The sequence below is a fragment of the Pundamilia nyererei genome, unplaced genomic scaffold, assembly GCF_000239375.1.
Source record: "Pundamilia nyererei isolate P.nyererei 1_Seehausen unplaced genomic scaffold, PunNye1.0 scaffold00417, whole genome shotgun sequence".
In the NCBI taxonomy this organism is placed as follows: Eukaryota; Metazoa; Chordata; class Actinopteri; order Cichliformes; family Cichlidae; genus Pundamilia; species Pundamilia nyererei.
Window position 1 is genome coordinate 286,870 of NW_005187818.1, and position 18,265 is coordinate 305,134.

Consider the following 18,265-nt stretch of genomic DNA (forward strand, 5'->3'; position numbering starts at 1 on the left):
CTGAGACTAGACTCTGAGACTAGACTCTGACACTAAACTGAGACTAAACTCTGAGACTAAACTCTGAGACTAAACTCTGAGTCTAACAATAAACTCTGAGAACTCGTTCGAGTGAGCTGTGACGAAAACCCCTCCTTAATAAAACCGCGATGTCGAGAGCAAATAAAAGGGCAGAACCTCTATTTTAATCTCGTGGCCCAAGGAGCATGACTGTGTACCAGTTTGGCTCATGCTTTTATCAAACATCGGTGTTCATGACTAGATGAAGCTGGAAGCTGACAGTGCAGTGTAGTGGCAGCGACACGGCTGCTGATTCCAGCATGTTGTATTTCATGCTGTCAGCAGCTGTAAGTAGCAATGACAACAGAAAGTCTGACTTTTGCTGCGCAGACTCTCCACCTAACTGTTGTTACCTGGTGCTATGTACATAAAGCAGTGATGGCAAACAGCATCTGCACATCTGTTGAAGGTGATCGCTCTATTTAGAAGAGTGGACTTTATTCCATCCATTAAATATTGGTTGATAAAGTTTGCAAACACAGAGCACTTTCTTTAGTCTAACATCAGAACATCGGTCATTAATGGGACTCTCAATATGCCAAATTCATGTTTGAATGTATTATTAACATAATGAACATTAGTCAATCCTGCACACAGAGTGTGCTACATGTGGCACAGTAACAGTACCTTAGTTATGTCTCAAGAACCAAGAAGGGAAATCCCAGAACGTTGTCTGTGTTTGTGTGGATGCTGCGCTTTGTTTGGGAGAAACGTTTCACGGCCCATCCGGGTCAGGCTGCAGCTTTCCCACCGTGCACACAGCACAGCTGACACGAGCACCACTAGCTCCGTTTCATAAACATTAATATGCAAATTGTCATGAACATTGATCGCTGACCACGAGTGCGATTCACAGAGTCGGGACTGGCAGCATTCACGGCGCTGACTCTCGTCCCGTGGATGGGCTGCAGCTTTCCTCAGTCCTGTTGGGATAATCGCCTCGATCTCTTTGATGGTCCTTTTCTGGGCTCTGCTTTCCAAAGTCCAGAGTTCCAATCAGAGGTCTTTATGGCCCGGATAAGGTGAACAGTCGAAAGGAAAAGTGGACATAGAAGGCACGTTGTAGCGGGACAGTGGGTTTCATCTTATTTTAGCTGATATGAAGAAGACGCGTGTCCTGGTTTGATGGGAGGAGCTGCGAGGGGCGGGCTGCTGCAGGAAGGCTAGGATACCACAGCTGTGCAGCGGCTAGGAGTCCATGTTGCTGCACGATTACAAAAGCTATAACAAACTGAGTAATGTTGTTGTAAAAAAATTCCAGACTCTTCCGTTGAAGCACTTTAAAGGTTCCCCTTTGTTAGAAGGGAAAAACTGGAGTCGCGGTTTGATTCCATGCTCTCTGTATCAGCGTCATCATGACAGTATCGTGGACGAGTGGCCTTCTCAGACCTGTGCAGTGACTCTGACGTGTTGGCACTTTGTTGAAACACATCTTGTTGCCCAAGCTCGCACCTCCTCGTTGTGCTGACTACATTTATGTGTGTGCACTCCACATTCATATTGAATTGATGGAAATGTAATAAGCTGTTGTGAAGAGAGGGCATTACATTTGGATTATTGTTATTATTATTTTTGGATGCAGAGCCTGACTGGAGAAGCTTTTTCCAGGTCCAGGCCTGAAGATGAATCTTTCAATGTCAGACATTCATTGTCCACATTTCAACACATCACAGGACTGTAAAAAGATGTAAAGTGAAACATATATATCAGAGTCGTGTTAGTGTGTGTTGGTGTCTGACTGTAATCGGCTGTAGCAGCTAAAACAAATACTTTGCCTTCGAGTATTCTTTCATGACATGTTTCAGTGTTGATGTCATTAAATATGTAGGAGGTTTGCAGTGAACCTCGCCATGCTGTGCTCATCATTTCTGCTGTGTGCTGTCACTTTGTCATTTGTATGTTCCAGAGCTGTCACTTCAGAGGTGGCTACACTGACTTGACCCGAACCACCGTTTACCTGCACATCCTCTCTGTGGAGACATTCTGCTTTATGTACGAGACGACAGCAGTTAGATCTTTGTGCGTGTCTCAGTGTTCCACAATTGTAATGATTACATTTGCATACACACCCAGTTATCATTATTTTTTATAATTTAATAGATAAAAACATGACAGCAGAAGGTGTTGTGCTTAGCAGTAGGTGTGGCTGTAGCTCAGGAGGCAGAGATCACTTACTAACAGGAAGGTTGCTGCTGTATCTTTATGTGTGGCTGGACAAGTTGTTTTTAAAACTATCAGCACAGCCAGATGAAATGAAGTTGTGTCATACAGTACACTCATACCTGAGATTATAAAAGATATTGAGATATTGTTATCCAGCCACAGTCTGATGTTTCTCTGTTATTTTTAGCCGCTGTTACAGAATTAGACAAATTCAGAGTCGTAGCTAAATCAGGTGATCTGGTGACAAACACACATCTGAACAAGTTGGAGCTTTAGTGCCACCGAGCTACGAGCAGCATTACATCCTCCGGAACAGAGGGTGGCGCTGTTACGGCAAACTGGCTGTGAGCCGCCGTCAAACAGGAGATGCACTTTAGCGGTGAGGTGCTAGTGTTTACCTGCTAGCTGTGCTGCAATGGTGTGAACGACCTCCAGTAGTTTCTTAGTCCTACTCGAGCAGTGAAAGAGCAAAGACCGAGCAGCCAGCGGCTAACAGCCATGTCCAACCGCCTGGCCTTCCAGACCCAGCTGGCCTCCATCATGGAGGTCCTAGCAAACGCAGCGGTGGCGGAAATCTGTAAGCTGGTTGACGACGACTACGCGGTGGTGAGGTTGCAGATGTCTCAGTGCCAGAGAGAGAACAAGGCCCTGAAGAGGAAACTACACCTGCTGGAGCTGAAGATGGCCCGGGGAAATGCCGAGAGGAGGCTCCGGGAGAGTGCCCTGAACAGCAGCCGGCCGAGGGTGCAGATAAACGGCAGCGACAGGCCCCGAGAGCTCTCCACCCCCGCCGGTACGGTCAGCACGAATAATCCGAGCAGTAAGAAGAGTCCAGTCTGAAACCACATCAGGCTTTCTTCACTCACACGTTTATTATGTTGTAAAAAGTCTGGGCCCTGGATAGAGCCGGGGCTACAGTGTGCCTAGCTCGTTTTTCCGGTGTGCAGAGAGGGCACAAAGTGGACACACGAGCATCTCTGGTTCATTCATGCAAACTCAGAAACCTCTTCATTGAGACTCCGCCCATCAGCTGTTATACCGGTACATTACAGAGCACATGTAGAAGCCTCCTACATCAAATCTGCATTTACATATAACCCCATCTTCTTTTCTGATCGGCTGTTTTCAGCTTATTTGTACCTTGTGACAATGAGCCTCCCGTTCTTGGCTTTGGGACAAACGCGATCTTGGTTCATGTTTGTCACCCTGCACTGTGATTTCAGACACGTCACAGGGCTCTGACTAAGGCTTCCCATGGTTGCACTGGTGCGCCTAACGGTTTTTCTTAGGTGCACCAGGACAGAAGATAGGTACAACTGCATCACTTAACACCGCAGTTTTACATGTTGACTTAAAAAAATTGCTGTCCATACAGACAATATTGATTTGTAAATGATTAACGAACAATGTTGTCAACACAAAGTTCTTTATTTGGAGCTCAGTTCTACAAGAAACACAAGTTACTGACAAAGTGCTTAAAGCGCGTCACTGAGCTGAAATTTAACCTCAAAACATCTCAAGACATTCAATGAAAAGAAAATCTAAAAGGACCTCAAAGTGTCTCACGGGCTTCAAACTGAACATCTCGGTGTCGGCACAGCTTGATATCTTATGGACTGTCCTCCATTGCAGTCAGATGGCCAACTCCTGTGATTTGGCCTTTTTCTTCTTTTCATCTTCTCTCATTACCCACAGCTACATCTGCTGCTGTCAGGCCGAGGCTGCTCACCTCTCTGTATCCGCCTGTACTTTCAAACGTACACACACACATAGGCCTACAGGAATATCTGGACCATGGCCAATCGGAGACTATCTTTGATTGGTTAGACCATGATATGGGCATAATGTGTGTCTGTTGTTGACCGCATGGAGACTTTCAGTGTTGTGGGGACTGGCTGGTCTCACCTGTGTGACCTAGAATTTTTTGTTTGAGAAATTTGGTCGCACTCTAGAGCCCTGAATCAGTTGAAAAAGAGGTGCAGGTGGGAAGAGACTACAAACAGCAGAGGAGACGAGAAGATGGTCACACAGACGGTCATTTGGCCAGCCCTCGTTACATGGATATGACAGCAGAGGACTCTAGTGTCCCCCTGCAGTGCCTGGCATAGATGTGTGTTGTAATCTGTTGGTGCTACACAGAGCTTTGGTCCCAAGTGACACCAACACGAACCTCTGTCCTAATGAGGACACGCATGTGATCTTTGTCTTAGTGTTTAGGTCTGAGCACAGAGCAAAGATGGAAACCAGCACAGAGACTTCAAAGTGATTCAGGTAGAAACGGAGGCTGACCGCTCCGATTCTACCTGGGTTGCTCGCTTGGTTGCTGTTTTGATCACGTAAACGATGTATATCTCTGCCCCGTCCTGATCCAGTTTGAAATCGATGTGGAAGAAGTGCAAACTGAATCCCAGCCCTTCTCCATGAGCTATCAGTTAGTCAGATTTTGTTGCTCTATAAAATGACTACTCAACATAAACCAACCATGATGTAACCTTTTTAAGCTTTCTAACCAGCTGTTTAAAGTCTCTGGTTCCCACCATTTGAATCAAATACTTGGCAAAACACTTGAATAACCACGTCGCTCGAGTGACGCTCGGTGGAGTCCTTTATTTACATTTGGGTGGCACATTAGTGGCTGCTAGTATCTCCAGCTTTAAAGCCTGCACTCCACGCTGTCTTTTTGCCTCAGGTGGTTAAACAGGGCTTTGTTGTTTCCACGGTTGTGCGTGTCATGCGAAGTGCCGTCAGGACAACGTTGACGTAGATCCTTTGAAATAAATCTGCCTCTGAGGCTGACGCGTTTGTGTCATCGTTCTGTGCATTAGAGAATGTAAATGCCATTATATCACAATGTGACACTTTATTAATCACATAGTGTTGGCCGTGCTGCAGGTTAGCATCTGAAAGTGTGTTTGAGATGGAGAGGAACAGCTCAACACTTTCACTTGGATCAGGAAGTGTACAAAGTTTAAATGGCAGGAATAATCAAACACGTGATTTATGCAGAACGCCAGCTGATGTTTGAGTGTGAATGCATGGCACGTGCACAAAAATCCCCAGCAATGTACACATCACATTTTAGACAAAATCAAACTGAAACAAATGTTTAGCAAAAAAACATAGTATTACATAATAAGACTCTTTTTTTTTTTTTTGTTTGTTTTCTAATTCAGTTTTATTTACACAGCGCCAAATCACAACAACAGTCGCCTCAAGGTGCTTTATATTGTACAGTAGATGCAGAGAAAACCCAACAATCATGTGACCCCCTATGAGCAGCACTTTGGCGACAGTGGGAAGGAAAAACTTCCTTTTAACAGGAAGAAACCTCCAGCAGAACCAGGCTCAGGGAGGGGCGGGGCCATCTGCTGCAACAGGATAAAGACATGCTGTGGAAGAGAGACAGAGGTTAATAACAGGGATGATGGGGAAACAGGAAGATGAATATTATGGATGCATGTTCTCAAAATACTTCAACTGTAACATTGAAATATTGAATAAAATAAAGTTTCTCTGGTAAGATGCTGATACAGCTGAACACAGTAAAATAAGTAACTTGTGCCTGTCAAACACACCGTCACACCCACATCATGGTTAAAATAAACAGGTGGGCTCTGCCATTACTGCCCTATAGGGACGGAGGGGCGGGATCTATTTACACTGACACAGAGCCGTGTTAGCGTTCACTTCCAATAGTGTAATATGTGAGCCAAACATGAGAATAACATCGGCATTTGAAGACAGCTGCTTTTCTGTCGTGTAGGTGACGTGTTTGACCAGCAGAGGGAGGTGCTTCTGTGGCCCAGCGGAGACGCAACCGGTGAACTGATCCTGTCTGAAAGCATGCACAGTAAGGTAGGCACATCATCACAGGTTAGCGTATGTGCACGCTGCTGTGTGAAGCTGCTATTGGCTGACTGAGAGACGATTCCGTGTTGCTGTGCAGTCTCCAGATGTGGAGCTGGTGGAGCCGGAGGCAGTGCTGGTGAAAGAGGAGAAGGTGCAGGCAGCCACGTCTCGAGATGAAGCGGAGCAGAGTACGTCACTTATAGGAGATGATGGTGAGTACAGACAGAAACACTAAGGCTGCTGAGTGGACGAGTACTGACACTGGGACATTTCCACGCAACATGCCGTGCTGCAGTTTAAAAATCTTAACCTTCGATCAAATCGGTCGTAGTTTAAACCGCACATGCACGTGGTTGGAGGCGTCGCCTCAGAGGAACAAGGCTCGGCTTTTTTCTGTGGGTTTGCTCCTCCCACAGTCCACACACATGCATGTTAGGTTAGTTGGTAATTCTGAAGTTGACCGTGGACATAAAGCATGTGTGGTTAATGCTGTGAGTGGTCCCAACACAGACACACAGCTGAGCGTGTGGGGATTCCCACTGGGAGAGCACTCAGAGTGACCGTGATCAGATAATAACAATACTAACCCATCCAAAGAGACGGCACACAGGTCTGTCATGGTGAACAAATCACTACTGTCATTTAACTGGATGCAACATCTGTACAACATCTGTACAACTGAACCCTTTTATGTGTCATTAAAATGATACTTTTTAAAGAAAACGTCCTAAATGAGTAAATAAGTGTGTTAGTGAGTGACAGGTGTGACCTGTAGGTTTAGACGCTGGTGTGCACAGACAGTATTCAGGTTAGGATGTAGGTGTCAGTAAAATAGTTTCTTGGTCACATTTGTGTTTGGATTGAAGCACTCGAGTCCTCAGAAGGCAAAGCTTTACATTTGTAGAGTAGGTAGGCTCACATCGTACACATTTGTAGCTCTGACTGTACTCGTACAGCCTAAACTCGGACATGAAGACGGTGCTCTGTCCTCCTGGAGGAGTTTTACATGAAGAGGAGGAACAAAAAGCTCAGATCTGCTGCATCAGATCAGAGTGTGTGTGTTAGCCTCACACAGAGCGAGCGTGTGGCTGCTCTCAGGTTTGCTGTGCGGTTGCGTGTTGTTGTACGCTCCTACAGCAGGTCTGCTTTTAGGCACAAATGTAAACTGCAGCTCTAAGCAGCGTGCTTACAAGCTGCGCTCTGCATCAAATGCATCCAAGCAAAAACAATGCATTGAGGAGTTTTTATAATTTCTACAACAGAGAGGTTCACATATTTCAGGACATGAGTGCTGCAGGTACAACGGAGCACAGCAGGGTTTCATATCCTCTAAAGCTGTTTGTTTGGATATGAAACATGTTTGACCATGAAAGAGTTAAAACACTGTAGAACAGCTCGTATATTAAAAACATTAAAACAATGCAAAGCCAAACAGGACAGGCTGTTACAGCCATGTTGCCTCATAACAGCTGTGACTCCTCCCACACCGAGTGTGATGATGAGCAGGGGCAGGTAAAGTTCACATGTGAGAGTCGGTGGACATTTCCTTGCATATTTTATATCCTGCTTAGACCGTCGTGGTAAGAAAGTCGTCTCTTATTTCTGAGATTTGATGTGTGGTGTTGTGAAACTGCAGAGAGCTCAAACAGCAGTAGTTTCTGGTCTTAGGCTGTAAGCTCAGATATCGATGTGGTCTTCAGTTCTCCAGGCTCCTCTGTCAGGTTTGAGCCCACGCTGCTTCAGTAACGATGGGCGGTGTGACCGCCCAACAATCAATATGCTGCCAGTCAGACTCTGTGCAGATCTGCTAAAATATTTTCATACAAGAATCTATTTAACATATTAGAGACCTCAGAGGAGGTTTCACAGTGTGGTGGTTAATGGAGTCACTCACAAAGGGAATGATTGCTGGTTCTTTCTTTGGCCCGGTGAGGAAGGCCATCCGACAGAAAGCTTCCGTGGCGACTCTGTGACGGCAGCAGCCAACGGTATCTGTTAGAGACTTTGGAGAAACGTTGTTGTGCCTCGTTCTACATCTGTGACTCTGAAAGTCGTCTCCCTGTTTTCCCTGAGAGTGTGCAGAGCTGCGTATCCACACGTGTTACAGCCAGTACTTAAATAGCAGTTAGCATTATAGAATAGTGCTCTACTAATTGAGTGTAATGGTAAACTGAGTTTTCTTTCTGTGTTTGAAGGGCTGATGGAGTGTGTCCTTCATGGAGCTGAAGGTCAGATGCCTGGCCCCGAGGACCAGGACGCCCAGTCCGTGTCTACTCGATCCCAGTCGCAGAGCCAGGCGTGCAGGACGAAGCTTACCGGCAGCAGGGGAGTGGAGGTCAGTGGCTCCTCTCCTCTTAAGTGTGAACTCACTGCTTCTGTTGAAGGCAGAGACTCGCTGCAGGAAGTGGCGATCCCACACCGGTACGTCGACGATGGCAGCAGCGACTCAAAGTTTGACGTCTTGTGTGACATCGATAAAACCGGTCACTCGTTGGTCGGGGAGTTTTTTGACGAGCCCTCAAATGTTGACGTGGAAGGAACGAGTCCGTCGTGTTCGTACTCGATGGCGGCCGTCGATTTGCCGTCAACTTCTTCCGGTGTTAATGGCTGGAATCGCTATGACAACGTGTTTTCCTTGCCCCGGCCCTTCACTGACGGCAGCAAAGCGTTCCCGCGCACTGGCAGGGAAAGACTGTTTGCCTGCAGCTACTGCGGCAAAGCTTTTAACCGGCCCAAGAAAGTGGAGATACACCAGCGTGTCCACACAGGGGAGAAGCCTTTCAGCTGCTCCACATGCGGGAAGATGTTCTCAGAGGCCGGGAACCTGAGAAAACACCAGAGAGTCCACACTGGGGAGAAACCGTACACCTGTGGGGTGTGTGGCAGGGGATTTGCCTGGATAAGAAACCTGAAAACACACCAACAAAAGAGCCACGCTGACGTTTACAACGCAGAGACCTGGGAGGGTAAATGAGCTGCATTTGTGTGAAAGGTGCAGAGACACTGGAAGGCCGCTTTGTGCTGGACAGAATGGAAAGTAAATCTGTGGCGACTACAGTCGTTGTTTTTACACGAGTGAAATTTACACTCCTCCCACATGATACTCAACATTGGAATCAGGGCAGTGTGTCAGCTAGCCGTTACAGCAGAGCTGTAAAGCAGAGTGAAGCTCTGTTTGCTTCCACATCTGTGTGTGTTTCTGTAAAAGCAGGCAGCCAGGCCTCCTCTGATTGGTCAGGTCCAGTGTCCTGGTTCTCGCTCTGCTGGTTTGTGTATGCCCCCGTGCAGGCGTCGTCTGTAAGCCAGACGCTGTGGTGTTATAGATGTATGATTTGTAAAAAAACACGTCAACATAGCATTTTGTTTCATGGCGTCTAAAATAATAACTTTATGATAAAACAAATCGTAGTTTACAAAAAGATGCTTGAAACATTTTCAGGAGGCTGAATAGAAAAGGTTGAAGTTACATCTCCAGTCGTAGAACCAAAATCAGCACCCAGGCAGGGCTGTAAGACAGGACGCTATGTCTCTGATGGCGATATAAAAACGTCGTTTCATTTTACGCTGTCGTTTGTTTCATGGTGTCACACAATAAAGTGTTTACAGCAATATCATGGTCCTGATGGTCGCGGTAGTGGCTACATTCATTTCTTAACGTTCTCTGTTTCTCTTATATTTAATATAACCACACTACGGACGGACAAGCGCCTGTTTTTACATGTTGTCGTTAGCAACAACGACAGTAAACCCAGCATGAGGCTCCGCCGTCCTCTTGTTTATTTTCCACATAAACCTTTCACAATAAAGCTTAAGATCCTGTTGAGATTTTTCAAAATAAACTGAAATGATGACAAACAGAAGGACCAGTCCAAACAAATCGAGGACCTTATTGGTAACCGAGGGGCCACCTCTGTAGCACGGACGTGGTTTGGTTATGAAGAGTCTGACACGGACCAGAACAATCATGGTGCAAACTGGTCTCAGACTCAAACATGACAAACCTCTTCTACCACCTACTGTTACGCCCCTGTCGAGGGGTACAGGAACGAAGCATAAGCTGAAAGAAGAGTGACCCCGCCCTGGTCCCCAAAACCACACCACAGCCGATTTAGATGTGAAAGTGGTTTATTGTGCCTAAACTGCAGCGTGACTCAACAAACAACAAAGGCCAAAATAACAAACAAAACCAGTCAAGGGGGTGCTACCTGAACCCTACGTGATAAAAAGAACAAACCAAAGACAAATGCTACCCCCAACTGAATAAACATGAGAAAATAATACAGAAAATAACAAGGCAGCTCACCCTTCGGCTTCAGTGACTATTTACACGTGACTCTAAACTACACACTACATACAGAAGCTCAGCAATCCTCAGGAGCACACACGCGAGTAACACAGGGTCTGGAGGCCAAGCATGGGTCTGCTGCTGCTGTCAGTGTTGCCAACTCCTCAGTAAGGAAAATCGCTATTGGCTGTCCTAAAAGTTGCTAGAAGTCGCCAAATGACGTCATCGCCTAATCTGCATAATTGGTCATGCTAATGTAATTGTAACCTACGCTGTTGGAGAGAGAAATAACATCGTGGAAGAGACATAAAGTGAGTAAAAAACGTCCTAAATGCATTTAGAGTTTATTTAGAACTACAAATTAAATTTCTTTTAGCAATTATTGTTTTTTAATGTCACAATTCCAACCCTGCTCCTTTACCCGGGCTTGGACCGGCAAAAGTGACCCGAAATAGGCACTCTGGTGGAGTTACTTTGTGTGTGTTTTTATAAAGTTTTACACCTTGTGATCCACAAAACAGCAAAACAGCAAAAGAGTAAAAGAAGAGCTGACTGCGTTACAGTCAGTGCGGGTGCAGCGGCTTCGCTCATACGCGATTCATTTGCCGTTTGGATGCACAGGTGTGAACGTCTCCTGCCCTGATAGCAGCGGGGGGAGGACTATCGTCCGCCCGTGAGCGCTTTGGCACGGGTGAGGTGTCCACGGCAGCACCGCTGCTTGTTGAGAAAAAGAGCGATACGCATTTTCACGTCAAAAAGTCGTCATAAATAAGTCTCCAGTAACACCAGAAAAAGTCGCCAGATTTGTCGCTAGTCGCTTTTTAGAAAAAATGTCGCTAAGGGGTCTGAAAACTCGCTAAATATAGCGACGAAGTTGGCAACACTGGCTGCTGTCAGCTGCTGGTGACAGATTTTCAAAGCAGCCACATGATCAGGGGACCAATCAGCAGCCGTCAGCTTCTCCAATCAGGGACCTGCAGAGACTTTTAAAGACACAGACAGGCAGAACGAAAAACAGCCACCACGACACATTATGGCCAGGGCCGTAACACCTACACAAGAATCCCCTGACAGAGTACGGAGAGAGTTTACGGACGAGAAGCAAAAAGAGCCGTCAGGTGCTCCAAATAAACCTTAGACTCTCTACACTCTGCGGGCTGTTTAATGCATCGGTCTAAACACTCGACTGCAGGTACACGACGCCCAGCTGAAAACACTTCACGCAGGTCGAGTCGGCCGAGATTCACAGAATTTACAGCAAATTCACTATTTTGTGATATATATGGTTGTGATTTGGGATTTTGGTCATATCGCACAGCCCTACACCCGGGTTAAGAGCACATGTTGTTCAAAGGCTCAGCACTGTGCTACCTTTACCTGTGCTGCTGTGGATGAAGCTGCATTAGTTTGATCAGTGAGATGTGCAGACAGCAGATTAATGTGTGTATCACTACTGTACCAGGGGACAAACTGCAGCGCGCTCTCGGTAGTGAACGAGCGCGTCAGCCAGTGCAACGACGTGACTCGCCCTCACTGTGGCACAGAGGAATACGATGTGTGACGAGACCTGAAACCGTGCTGCCGTCAGTGCACGTAGTGACCTGCTGTCAAAGGTTTGTGGCCCACAAAAGCACGTTTACATCAGCTGTTACATTAAAATGTGTCCAGTCACATTTACAGACTGGCTGTTTTAACCTTTGGGAGGGAGACTGTGCTAAGCATGAACACTGCTAACCTAGCAGTTAGTAACAGTGATGTTTGTCACACGCTGTTGGGTTGGAATTGATCTGAAATGGCTTTGTTTGAATTGCAAAGTATTTTAGTTACCGAGTCTACATTTGTTTGTAGCTCATGTTAGCGTCAGAGCATTGCTCATTTTGGTAGGTTTCCACTTTCTGCATGCATCATTTCATTAAGGAATAAAATGTTGTCTTTTACCTCAAATGCGTGGGTTATTTGTTTTCAGACCCTGCAGAAACATTACAGCTGATAAATGATAAATAAAGCTTCATATGTAACCCTTGACACCTGCATGAAGGCGTCCTCGGCTGTTGTACTGCATACTAGGCTGGGTATCGTCACTGATTTCTAGAATCGATTCGATCCACGATTCCATTCGATTTGAGTCGGGGAAATTTTGCCTCAGACAGTCAGAAATATTATAAGTCAGATCATGCATCAGTACATTTCCATATTTTTATATCTATAAAAAGAAAGCTGACACTTGTGAGACTTTATCAAAGGTGTGAGCATCACAGCAGAGGCCTTTGTGTCAAAGTAGCTGAAGATAAAACACAGAAAAGCATGAAGGAGAATTTCCTGGCCTGGATTTTATAAAAATATTCTGCAGTAGATCAAAAACGAAAGAAAACCATGAATCAACACATGAACATTACCTGATGCTGCTGAAGTGAAACAGAGCAAACTTACAGCAGTTTTACAGACACAGCTGAGAGTTTTGCAGTTTTGCATAATTTTAAAAAGTTTAAATATGTTCAGTATTGAACGGCAGAAATTAGGTTTTCTTTTCGGAAGTAAGTAAAACGAAAAAAACAGCGTCCGACAGCCTGTAAACAACGGTAGACTTGTGCGTAACAAGCAAGCGAATAATGCAGAAAACAGATTTTTAGACGGGAAACTGTTGTTGGAGAGAGAGAGAGCTGTGCATCGTGGTGGAAGCAAAACAGCAAAAGTCAGAGTGAATTCATGACGATGTTTATGTGAAGCAGTTTGGATCTTTTGCTGCTGGTTCGGTCAATATTGTTTGGAGAGAGATCAAACTAACAGCTTCAGAATCAGCGCAAAAACGATGTAAACACAAAGCTCGACCCACCGACACATCAGACTCAGCGAGCTGTCGGCTTTCAGCCCCGACCGTGTACGTGCCGTCGGTGAGAAAGGCGACGTCTCACTGATCCTGATCCGTCGGCGGGTCGAGCTTTGTGTTTACGTCTTTGTGCAGAATCCGTGTTCCTGCTCTCATTTACTGTTTGAGCTGTTTGGTGGTTGTTGGAATTTTGTGAGGTTTAACCTGAGATTCTGGCGTTTCGGGCAAAATAAATTTACATTTAAAAATCGATTCAGGATTTTAATGAATCGATATCACATTATCCAAGCCAGAATCGATTTTAATTGATAAATCGATAATCAAAACCCACCCCTACTGCAGAGGTTACTTCAAATCAGTGATAATAACACAGAAATCACATTTGTCCATTCATCCATTTTCTAACAACTCGTGGGGGTGGCAGTCAAGCAGAAAACCCAGATCTCCTGCTCCCTGGCCATCCAGAGGTGCTCCCAAGCCACCTGAGAGAGGTTGCAGGAAGTCACAGCTCTACTCTAGTGCTTCTCTACGCTGAGCACTCAAAGATTTTTACACAGCATCCATTCATTCAAGCATTTTTACTATACTTAAGTGCTTTGTATCTAACACTTACGCTGAAGAGCAAGTTAGTATCCTGCCCAAGGATACTAACTAGAGCAGGCAGGGATCACCGCCAACCTTCCAATTCGGCAGTAGAGGAGGAGAATGACCTGCTCTACTTCCTGAGCTAAAGCCACCACATGACCTCTTGGGACCACCAAAAAATATACCTTCCAACAGGGACGGCTCAGGCAGGCAGTATGGACCAAGCTGTCACTGCAGTTCTGAGGGACTAAATGGACCAGACCACATACTCCTGAAGCCCCGCCCACAGGATCCCCTGAGGAACGTGACTTAATGTCTCTCCCACCGAACACCTGCAGACTGATTGGACAAACTCCCTCAAATAACCTGAAGAGGATAACGAGCTAGTCCGGTTTTGACCAAGGTGGAAACCAGTAAATTGTTGTTTACTCATATTTCTTGACCTCTGCGCTGCGTTTGATTCTGTTACCATAATATTTAATAGGTTCAGTGTTTTGGCCTGTACCTCCAGCTCAGCACTAGACTGGTTTTCTTCTTATTTATCTGGAAGGACATTGTATTTGGGTGAGCAAGTTCTCCTTTTATACTGCATCTCTAAGCTGTGGGGCTCAAAAGGTTCAGTGTGGGGCCATTGTTGTTTTCCTTTAACGTCCTTTTCTAGTGTTTCTTGTTTCTGTGGCGCAGACAAATGTTTGAGCCTCAGCAGCTGGATAGGCTGTCCACACTAGTTCACTGTTTATCCCAGAATTGTGACCGCCTCTCCAATAATAAATATATATATTATCTTTAGTTCCAACAAGACTGAGGCTACATTATAGCTCCTGCTGATATGTATTCAAGAATCAGCTCCTCTGTGAAGACCCGTTTTCCTAATCTTGATGTCATGTTTAATTCTGAACGTTGGCTCACATGTATAGGGTCGATGTCACGCTCCTGTTTCTTTTCTACTCTAAACTGTGAGCTGTAGTGTTGTGCTCTGAACCAGAGGAAACCGTTCATGCGTCAGCGTGCCTAGACCACTGTAATGCTTTTTACCAGGTTATGTGTATCGTCTCATTCATGCCTCCCAGTCATACAACATGCTGCACCTAGCAAGTTCACATTACCCTTTTATTAATTTTCAGGGGCTTTCAGTTGATTTTAGATTTTCAAATTCTCACACTTACATACAGACAAGCTCCAAAATACTTGCTGTCTGCGGTCTTTGCTCACGAGCTCAAAACCTAATAGTTTTTGCTCGCATAAGACTGAAGACTGAGCGGCACAGAGCGCTTGAGTTTGTTCCCGGCTCTGTTCAGTCAACTCTGTGGAGTCTTTCAAAACACAGTTCAAACCTTTTCTGTGTAATCCGGCTTTCTGCTGACGTCCTTTGGTTTGTTATTCAATTCAGTTTTATTTACACCGCGCCAAATCACAACAACAGTCGCCTCAAGGTGCTTTATACTGTAAGGTCGACCCTACAATACTACATACAGAGAAAAACCCAACAATCATATGACCCCCTATGAGCATGCCATTGGCAACAGTGGGAAGGAAAAACTCCCTTTTAACAGGAAGAAACCTCCAGCAGAACCAGGCTCAGGGAGGGGCGGGACTTTTTTCATGGTTCTGTATTGCTATTAATTGTTTTGGAGTGATTGTACAGTACTTTGTGACTTTGATGTCTAAATAAACTTCACTATACTTGAGTTCGTATTCTTTTTTCACAGTTTTCACTGGTATCGTGTTGTGTATTGCATCAGACAGTTCCTATGTTTTCTTTGTGTGGGCAGAAGGATGAGGAGCCAGATGTGGTGCTGGTGAAGGTGGAGGAGGTGGAGCCAATGACGAGACCTCGGAACCGGCCGTGCCTCAGCATACAGGAGGGTGAGCAGACCCGTTCACTGTGAACTGTAGATCAGTTTAGGAAGTGTTCTGACTCCGACTACAGCAGCCTGATGACATCAAACGTGTCCCCTCGAGGGCTACTGTTGCTGTCATTTGGTGCTATATAAATAAAATAGAACTGAGTCGTCAGTCATTATATTGCATCATCTGATGTTTTGCCCTACATCAAGGATTCTCGCTCCAGAAAACCCTGTGAGAATGTAGAGTCCATTTAACCCTAGCTGGGTGAGAACTTGACTCTGAATCTGTCTGTGTCCAGGGTTGGTGGAGTCCAGTACAGACGACTGCAGAGGAGTGCTGTCCTTTGATGAAACCACACAGATGTCCACCAATCGGCTGTCTGACCTGCAGGACTCTGGGCGGGGCTTCTCAGAGGTCAGCTGTGGCCATTCTTCGCTGTGGACTAATAGGGGGGGCGGTTACAGTGAGAGCCTTCCAGGGCTGTCCTCACACTTTGCTCCACTCTCATACTTGCCTGGCACACTCACTGGAGGAGAGCCTGGCAGCTCTGGGAGGGGATCGGCTGCTGAGAACGCAACAGAGAGGGGATCAGCCGCTGAGAATTCTAGAAAGTTGCCCACTTATCCCTTTGAGCAGAAGCTTCCTGTTATTGATCTGTCAGATGAGTCCAGCCAAAGTCAGGTGTCAAGTCAGACGCAAGCAGGACACCTGTCAGTCCAGGGGTCTCAACAGTATCTGCACCCAGGTCCAAGTCAGGGCCCAAAAAATCCCACGAAGAGGGATTGTGTCTGTAGTTTCTGTGGGAAAAGGTTTCCTGCTCCAGCAAATTTGGAATCTCATATGAGAACCCATACTGGAGAAAAGCCATATGGCTGCACCATCTGTGGTAAAAAATTCTCCCAGTTGTGGAATTTGAAGATCCACAGGAACATCCACACAGGGGAGCGACCGTACCAGTGCTCGCTCTGCCCCGAAAAGTTTTCTGACCCCAGCAACCTGAAAAAACACCTAAAGAGACACCATCCACAAAACATGGCCATACAGTCAGGAACATCTTAGATGAAAGGGCTAACACACTGTTAATGAGTACTGTATTTTTCAGACCATTAGGCGCACTGGATTATATTATAATAATTATAAACTCATTCTTCTTGCTTCTTCGACGTCCGTACCATTGATTCATTAATGCTGTATTCAATCACAGCTGCTCTATTCCCATGTTGTTGCAGTATATGAATGGCTAACCTCGTATTGTGGATGGATTATCTCAGTTGTTCTCCTGGCTGAAGTTTGGTCCTTTTACAGCATCCTGCCATGCGACTGCATTTGTCTCTAACTATCAGGAACCCTCACATTAACTTTTATCGAGTGGAAAAAAGTTAACATTCATCCTCCAGCTTCACTGTTTATGCTATGCTAACATAGCTGTGTTGCTAGCAATCACGTAGCACATCATTATATACCAGCTAGCCCAACTTCAGTAACCCTACAAACATCACTGCTGTTTAGTTTTCTGTCCTCATTTATGTTGGAAGTGATAGCAGAGCTGTACGTTTGAATTTGTTTCAGAAATCTCTCAGTCAGAACATGGTATGTCATGTTTAGGTGGAAGCTAGCGAGCTAACTTCCTGCTAACTTCTAGCTTCATTAAATTTTAATAAATTCTGTTTTCATGGATGCCAGGATGTTAAACTTAATTGTTGCACCTGGTAAAGCAACAAAGCTGATGATTTTATTACAGATGAAAGAATTTAGACAGTTTTTAACTCTCAGTGATGCCGCAGTGTTCGTTTGACTTTGGGACCTGAAGTGGACGGAGTTTAGGACCCAGATTACTCTGCGAGGCTCCTGACTACGGTAGCCGTAATGCTCCAAGCGGTGCGCCTTCGTAGCTTACCAACGTCGTACTAAAACACTTTTGACAGATTTTCCAGCGCCGTGTAGCACATAAAGTCGGATCAGGTCAGTAAGCACAACCAGAATTCATACATAAGGCGCACCAGATTATAAGTCGCGCTGTCGAGTTTTGAGAAAATTAAAGGATTTTAAGTGCGCCTTATAGTGCAGAAAATACGGTAGCCTTATTTTAAAAATCGTGTCCAAAAAAAAAAAAAAAAAAAAAGAAAGTGAAAATATGTAAAGAGCAGTTGGCCAGTGTGAGGCAAAACCTCAGCTGCGACATTTCATGCAAAATATCTCACTTGAAAAGAAAACACCCACTCTTTTTGGGGATCGAGATTGCCTTGTAACCAACAAATTGAGCGCAGCTAAAAGGGTCAACACTATAGAGCCAAAGACAGAGGATTAAAAAGAGCCCAGGGCAACGTTGCACATGGAAATGGGCTGTTTGCAGTTTGTCAAGGTCATTGGGCAAAATCATTATCAACACAGATGAGCTCCACTTTGTTTCTTATTTTTCAGCTTCATATCAGAGTGTTGAGGATGTTAACAGTACCCTCACTTCTGAAAATGCTTGTAGGTGTTATGCAAAAGCTTGCAGTGTTTTATATGTGGGAAGTCTTTTATCCAAACCATATCATATTTTGCTGCTTTCCTCTTGACATTTAGAAATATTTTATTATATGGAGCATGGGTTTAAATCTGAAGCACTATTTCATTACTTTGATTTTTTTTCTTTCTGTATTTTA

General features: G+C 45.2%; 1 protein-coding gene across 1 annotated transcript in view; it reads left to right on the forward strand.

Annotated features, from left to right (window-relative positions):
* The window catches only part of LOC102211285 (uncharacterized), a 21,085-nt gene extending 4,353 nt beyond the window's left edge, over nt 1-16,732 (forward strand). Inside the window, exons 5-11 of the mRNA XM_013915984.1 lie at nt 2,670-3,016; nt 5,987-6,078; nt 6,170-6,284; nt 8,268-9,038; nt 9,284-9,369; nt 15,542-15,635; nt 15,916-16,732. Coding sequence (XP_013771438.1) covers nt 2,670-3,016; nt 5,987-6,078; nt 6,170-6,284; nt 8,268-9,038; nt 9,284-9,369; nt 15,542-15,635; nt 15,916-16,676 — 2,266 coding nt within the window. The 3' untranslated portion in view covers nt 16,677-16,732. The remainder of the gene's footprint in view (nt 1-2,669; nt 3,017-5,986; nt 6,079-6,169; nt 6,285-8,267; nt 9,039-9,283; nt 9,370-15,541; nt 15,636-15,915) is intronic.
* Nucleotides 16,733-18,265: the final 1,533 nt, after the last annotated feature.